General features: G+C 58.8%; 1 protein-coding gene across 1 annotated transcript in view; it reads right to left on the minus strand.

Annotated features, from left to right (window-relative positions):
- The window catches only part of UMODL1 (uromodulin like 1), a 63,156-nt gene that overhangs the window by 26,753 nt on the left and 28,831 nt on the right, over nt 1-7,572 (minus strand). Inside the window, exons 10-12 of the mRNA XM_007452871.1 lie at nt 2,665-2,802; nt 1,294-1,569; nt 1,008-1,175 (exon numbers count right to left, since the gene is read on the minus strand). Coding sequence (XP_007452933.1) covers nt 1,008-1,175; nt 1,294-1,569; nt 2,665-2,802 — 582 coding nt within the window. The remainder of the gene's footprint in view (nt 1-1,007; nt 1,176-1,293; nt 1,570-2,664; nt 2,803-7,572) is intronic.

Genomic DNA, 7,572 nt, shown 5'->3' on the forward strand with positions numbered 1-7,572 from the left:
CCCCCCCGCCACGGGGACATGAGAGTCCTCAAGGGAGGCCAGCCCAGGGTAGTCAAGTCCCCCAGCTGCCAGCTGCACATGTGGATGCAGAGTCCCTGGACAGCCCCTGAGCCCTGGGCTCCCAGGGACAGCACGCCTGCCCCTTAGGTTTGCTCTGTGCCCACCCTTGAGGTCCCGGGACCTCTGGAAACAAAGTTTGCTTGAGCAGGTTCTGGGCGGCTCCTCCAGATTGGCTGCCCCCCTCAACCCCTGGGCAGACTTCCCAAGGAATCAGCATGGTGGGCTTTGCTGGCTACAGACCATTCCTACAGGGGACTTGGGTGATTTACGTGGGCTTAAGAGTTTAGTTTTGGATCTAGCTCTGTGAGGCAGAGGAAATGCATCAACGGAGCTGCTTTTAACAGTTGGATGCAATCCAGGGCCAGGCTAGCTCCGTGAGCTCACACAGAGTTGCCAAGCCCACCTCCCTCCGTGGGAGGCGCAGGGCCAGGCCCGTTCCCTGCACAGAGTGGCTGCCTGTCTACTGGGGTATCACCCAGGGGTCTTGGTGATGGCTCAAGCCTCTACAAGTAATGGGTAATGTGGAACTGCCGGGGTTCAGTACGGCTGGGAGGGTACAGAGCTCCTGGGGGAGCTGCAGCAGGCTTGGGGAAGCAAAACTTCTGGGGAGGTACAGAAAGGTTGGGGACTCAACCCTGCTGGGGGGATGCGCCCCGTGCTCAGTGCACTTAATGCAACACATGCCCAGCTTCCTGCTCCAGCTGTTGGCAACCGGGAGGCTTAGGAAGGGGGAAGACCGGGCTGGAGGGAAAGCAGGGAGACCAAGTTCTCACTCTTACTAGACCGGAAGCCAACCGCCAGGGGACAGAGCTGCACGGCACTGGGTTGGTCTCACCCAGTGCTACTGGACTGCCCTGGACTGGGCGACTGCGTGACCCTTTGCCGAAGGGAGCTCACACATCAGCAGCTCCACATGGCCCCTGGGACGCACCCTTTCTGCCACTCACCGCAGGCTGGGGTCTTCAGAGATGCAGGCGTGGTGGCCGAGGGCAGGCCTGGGGAGCTGGAGGGTCCAGGGTCTGACTTTTGTGGCCAGGCAGGGTCCAGAGGTACTGGCGGCGTGTCCCTCGTGCGGAGGCTGGCGTGGTCCATGGGGCCCTGGGTAGGAGCGGGCCGGAAGAGGCAACCATCCAGGGGAGTCTGGTAGGCTGTCCATGGCCCCAAGAGGGGAGCTGTGGGTGGGCCCAGGAGCCTGGGAGGAGAAGGTGGTGCCAGCCACCCTGCCGGCCGCCCACTGGCTGGTGCCCAAGCCTGGGGCCACGCTGGCCTCCCCCTCCACGGTTGGCCCAGTGTTGTTCCTGCCATGACCGAGCATGCCGCTGACCCCTCTCCTGGGTGGGAGCCCTGGGGTCCAGGCCTGGCCTGCTGCAGTGGTGCGCCGCAGGTATCCAGGGCTGGGGGACAAGGCGGGGGTCTCCAGGCCGAGGGCTGTTGTTTCTGTGCTGGGACCTGGGGCTGTATTGCCTGTCACCGGAGATGGCGCACCACCCGTGGGGCTCACCGCGTCACCTGCCGAGACACATCCTCTCTCAGACGGGGCGTCTGGTCTACTCTGGTCAAGAGCCCCCCACCCCAGGTGACCTTAAGAGGGGGCACAGGCTATCCCCACGGGTGGTTAAGAATGTTTGACACGGCCCTTGTTTGTGGTCTCCCAAGAGCTCTCTCGGAAGGCCATGGAGACTCTCCATTTGATCAGTGAGGATGCCGTGACCCCGAGATTAGGGGGTCCACCTGGGAGGCTGCAGAACCAGGACATAAATGCAAGGCATGGTTCTTGCAGGCCTCAGATGGATCATGGATGTGCGGGCCTTTGGGAAATTGGGATAATTTCCCCCAAATGTGTGCTCAGTGTGGGGCTAGGTTCTGGTCACTTATCAGCTTGCTGGGCGGCACAGGTATAAGAAAAAGGATGGGAGAAGAGAAGCTGTGTGGGCCTTAGGAAGCAGGACAATATACACAGTAGTTAAGGACTAGAGGCTTTCTCCCAGGGAACCATTCTCTGCTGCTTCGTCCAGCCAGAAAGCCTTTGCAGGGATGGCAAACAGGCAGCTGAGCACCTCTGCTGCCCACCCTGTGTCCAGAGCAGACATTGCTAGTCGATCACAGCATTTTAAGTCTGTGACCTCCTCTGGCTTCTGAACTCAGCACGCCAGGTGGCCCCAACAAGCTGATCAGAACTTGCCCCCAGAAACATTGGGGCAGAGACACGCCAAGAATGGGGCTCAGAGACCCCACATCAAGGCCTTCTCCATGCTCACCGGGGCTCCTACACCATCTTGGGGTCCAGTCCACCCAGGGAGGGACCCCTGCCCCCAGGGGTTTCATCATGACTTTCTCTGACCCTTTCATTCATAAAAATAATTTTAAATCATACTTTAAAACTGCACTGGTATAAAGACTAGATTCGTAACTGATATTTACTGTTATTAGATTATTTTTTTCTTTTGATTTTAAAAGCAATTAAATCATTCTCATGGGCCCCTAACACTATGGTGGGCCCCGGGCACTGTGCCCACCCTGCTTGAGAAAAGCCAACCCTGCTCCACCCCAGGTCCTCAGGGAGGGGGCTCAGTCCAGAGCTGGGGGCTTGGGGTTGGGGCGCACCGTCACAGGCCCGGCCCGGTCTGGAGGGGTGGGCATCCCTGGCCGTCCGGCACCGGCAGGTGTACGAGCCCTCGAGGTTGATGCATTGGGCGGCCGGCGAGCAGTCGTGCTGCAGGCTGTCTGCACACTCGTCCCAGTCTGTGGGCGGGGAAGAGACAGGACATGAGCGGGTGAGAAAACAGCCAGAGGCTGCTCAAGCAGAGCGCGGTGGTGGCAACTTCTTGCTGACCAGAGTCTTTGCAGCGAACGACCAGAGGGGTGGAGCAGGGCGTCAGCGAAGCCCTCGGCATCCAGCACCCGGGGCTGGCGGTGGCGTTCCCTGCACAGAGCCCTCCCTGAAGCTCCTATTTGGGCCAAGGCGACAAACCAAAAGCCCGCCCTTGCCCACCTCCCCCGCTGGCTGGCTGATCTGGGGGCAGAGGTTAGGGAACGTTGGGATTCCTGTGGAGTATTAGCACCCACAGGCGTGAATACATTCCCCTCTTGTTTATTCTTTGTTCATAAGGTGCTTTCTCTTCCCTCTGATGAGCCAACATCCCCTCATATTTAGTGTCTCAAGAAAGAAACAGAAAAGTAACTGAGCCAGGAGGTGTCCAGTTAGTATAACATGAACTTTCCAAGACACAGATAGGACGGCTGTAAATACCTCCTCCCAGAGTCTGGGAAATGACTGTGAAAGACCACAAAGCCCCATGCCCCTGGGAAGCCCTGACCCTTCTGACCTGGGCAAGGAAGGCTCAGTGAGCCCCCAAACCCTCCCCTGCCACAGTCCTTTCTCGGCCTCTGAACTTGAACTTATTTATAAAACAGAAGTAGGGTCACAGATGTAGAAAACAATCTATGGTTACTGGGGGGAAAGAGGGGAGGGTTAAGTTGGGAGATTGGGATTGACATATACATGCTACTGTATATAAAATAGATAACCAATGAGGACCTACTGTACAGCACAGGGAACTCTACGCGATTCTCTGCAATGACCTGTATAGAAGAATCTAATAAAAGAGTGGGTATATGTGTGTGTATAACTGGCTCACTTTGCTGTACACCTGCCACAAACACAACATTGTACATCAACTCTACTCCAATAAAAAATAAACAAATAAAAATAAACCCTTAAGGAATCAGTACTCAGAGCTGTATTTCAGGCTGGGAGGAGCCAGGGGTCTTCCCACAGCTCTAGAAATCCATCCTTCAGCCCAGGTCCGGCTCTACGGGTCGCTGCCCGTCCCATCCCCGCCCAGGAGAGCAGGTGGCTCTTAACAGAGTTGCATCTGCCAGCTGGGGAGGCTGGGTGCCTCGACGGGGTGAGGTTACCCTTGAGGGGTGGCTACCAGGCTTCCCGAGAGCTGCAGGCGGGGTCCCCGAGCCAGGCTCAGGGCAACAGCGAAGCCCGGACTTGGCTGGGCTTCAAGTCAAGATGAGGCATGAGTCCAGTTTTGTGCAGAGAAAACCCCGCCACTGAGTTCTCAGAGGCCGGTTTCGTCAGTTTCGCTTCTTGTGTTCTTTGCAGAAGCGGCTGCCCCGAGCCCAGCAGACTCATCAGCCGATGCAACAGTTACACCCTGACCCAGATCCCCCTGGAGCGCAGCCTGACCTCCAGGTGGCTCGAAAGTGCCGGGGGCTTAAGGCCGGGGCTGGAGCCAGGCCCGCCAGGCAGCAGGGCCACGAGGAGAGTGGAAGCCCCCGTGGAGACCTGAGCTCAAACCGCAGGGCCCTGGAAGTTATCTCGGGGAGGTGATTCCCCACCCCCTTCGCTCTGCCAGCACGTGGCTCAGGGGTAAGTCTGAGTAAGATGCAGACAACTCTGTTTTGTCTTGTATAAAAGCCTGAGGCCTGGCAGTTCTTGGGTTCAGGGCGGGAGGCGGGTCTGCGAGCCGTGAGAGCTGCCAGGCGGCCTTTGCGCCTCCTGGGCCGCCAGACGAGGATGTGGGCAAAAGCTCCTGGTGCAGGACCTGTCCTCTGCTCCTGCCGGCCCTGAAGCTGGGATGAGGATGTAGCCCACCTACTGGAGGAGGGGGCAGCTGTGACAGAGCCAGGACTCCTGGCACAAGTAAACCCCCAGGAATGAGGTGGGGAGGCCCAAGGATAAGCCGCCCCATCCCTGAAAAGGCAGGCTCCTCGGGAGGCCCCAAACTGTCTTTGGGGCCTAGGTGGCCTTCAGAAGTGAAGCCTGGCCAGAGCCCTCAGCCCTTCCTGGGGGCCAGAGTCAGATTCTCACTCAAGGAGGAAGGTGGTCACAGAGAACTGGGTTCTAACGGCGGCAGGAACAGAGGCTGGACCAAAGGCAGTGCCACCGAGTCTGGAGGAAGCAGGCCCACCCCAGCAGGCCAGGTAGACAGTGACAGTCCCAGGGCCAGGATCCCCTGCTCGTCTTCCGTTTCCCACCACCCACAGAGGCCACAGAAAAGTCCACTGTGCCTATGATGCTGTCAGGTGTGCGCAGCCGACTGGAAGCTTTGGGGAGTGTGGCTAGGCCAGTCCTGAGATCACAGAGAGGGCGCTGCCCCCCAGTACTGTGGTGACCCCAGGGGAACCCCTCACACAGAACGGCGCCGCCATCAGGTCTCATTTGGCTGGCGTCTGCACAGGGCATTAAGCACGAAGGGGCCACGTAGATGCACGTGGAGGCCCAGTGGGTTGTCTGCACGTGGAGCAAATGAGTAGGGCTGCCCTTCCTGAGCAGATTTTAAGGAAGGGGAGGGGCGAGGGTGGGAGATCCAAGGGGAGCGAAGGGAAGCGGGGCGGGACGGAAGGACTGGTGAGGGCTCGGGGACCCTGCAGGACCTCCGGGCCTGAGAACTCACCCGAGATACGAAAGGGCATCCTAGAGAAGAGTTAAACCGAAATGTCGGCGGCGCTGTCAGACGTGCGCCGGGCACCCCGCTAACCCCACACCTGCAGGATTCCGTTATTTACCCTCCGGGGGGTGGGTCAACCTTCCTGTCTCTCAGCTGAGCACACGGAGGCCCAGGAGGCGACATGACTTGTACAGGGACCCACGGCGAGGGAGTGTTAGAGCTGGGATTCCAGCCTGTCCCGTGAGACCCCCTCCCGTCGGGCAGTGTAGAGCAGGGCCGGAGGCCCAGGTTGCTACTCAGCACTGAGCCTCCCCGCACGGGGCACGGCCCCCCTGGAGGGAGACCAGGACGTGTGGCCACCCAGTGACCCGGGCGGGGTTGGTATGGGCCTCGGGGAGATGAGGTCGTGACAACATGACCGCCACGCTGCTGGGACATGTGGATTCACAGCAGCGAGAGCTCCCAGATGACCCAGGAAAGCACAGCAGTGCCAGCACCACCGTTTCTGTGGGCGTGGCTGAGGAAAGGAGCTTTCTGTGCTGCGGTTTGTTGAATTTTTGCGGAATAACAATGAATGTGCTTCTCCAGTTCCCCGGCTGTGCCTGCGGGGCTGGGGGCTCTGGGCCGGTGGGGAAGGTGGGGGACTTCTGTTCGGGCCTCCCCGGGTGAGGGTTGCGGCCGGGCGGCTGCCCCTCGGGCTCTGGATCAAGGGACTCTGTGCAGGGCAGAGCCGTCTCGTCCGCCAGTAAACAGCCGAGGCCTCCTCGTGGCCCTGGGAGACCTTCTCACCATGGCCCTCAGCTCTGAAATGTTAAGCTAACAGCCTACTGTTTTTCAGGGATGCTGCAAGGTGAGAGCCTGCTCGGGGCTCCCAACTTCCAAGGACACTTCCAGAACTTCGTGGGAGGCGGGGCTTCAGAATGATGAACCCTGGGATATTAGCAATGCAGGGCACCTCTTCTTTGTATGAGTTTGCTGAGGCTGCCATCACAGACTGTCACAAGCTTTCAAGCTGCCTTAAAACAGAATTCATTCTCTCACAGTTCTAGACACCAAAGTCTAAAATCAAGGTGTTGGCAGGGCTGGGCGCCCTCTGGGGCTTTCGGGGAGGGTCCTTCTTGCCTCTTCCGGCTTCTGGTGGCCCTTTGGGCTCCTCGGCCTGTGGCTGCATCACTTCTGCCTCTGCCTGCATCTTCACGTGGTGTCCTCCACGGTCCCTGGGTCATCTCCTTTTCTGTCTCTTCTAAGGGCACTGTCATTGGACTTTGGGCCCACCCTGATCCAGAATGATTTCTGATCCTTAATTTCATCTGCAAAGACCCTTCTTTCAAATACGATCACATCTCAAGTTAGGTGTGTACTTATCTTTTGGGGTCACCATTCAACCCACAGCATCACTTGACAAAGCTCTGGAATAACCTAAGCCCTGATACCAGGGGATGAGGCTGGGAAGCATCTCGAGGTTAGGGCTGGATCTCCAGAAGACGGCTCAGATCTGTCTCAGGTGGGCCCTGGGGGTGCAGGCCAAGGATCCACCCACAGGCTGCCCGGCGTCTACCCAGCACTTATCCCCTGAACCCAGGCAAGCAGGCCCGCCAGGTGCAGAGGGCCGTCGTCATCTCCATCCCCGAGGGGGTGAATGACAGAGGGACCCCAGGCTCAGCAGGCAGGTGTTTCCCAGGCATGACTTCAGGTGTGACACTCCCGCAGCCCCTTCTCTGCATTCGTGGGTTGGGGGAGCTTGGGACAGCAAGCTGGCAGGCGACGGAGCTCAAAGGAGTTGACAGCGCTCACTCTGGGACCTGCTCCCCTGGGGGGTCGTGCGTTCCATAGATTGAGCCCCAAACAGGCTCTTTGATGTAGGGGCTGCAGTGCCCTCACCTCATGAGGGAACTTCATCCCTGCTTTGACAGCAAAACCTTCCTGACGTGACAGCTCGCTGTCTCTGTCTCTGTCTGTCTGTCTCTCACTGCCCCCTCTGCATCCCCTGCATCTCTCCCTCTCTCTGTCTCTTGATGGCTCTGTCTCTGTCTTATCTCTGACTCTGTCTTATCTCCTCTGACTCTATCTCCCTCTCTCACTGCCCCCCTGCCCCCAACCCCCTCTCCCC

This window comes from Lipotes vexillifer, unplaced genomic scaffold, assembly GCF_000442215.2.
Source record: "Lipotes vexillifer unplaced genomic scaffold, Lipotes_vexillifer_v1.1 scaffold478, whole genome shotgun sequence".
NCBI classification, from domain to species: domain Eukaryota; kingdom Metazoa; phylum Chordata; class Mammalia; order Artiodactyla; family Lipotidae; genus Lipotes; species Lipotes vexillifer.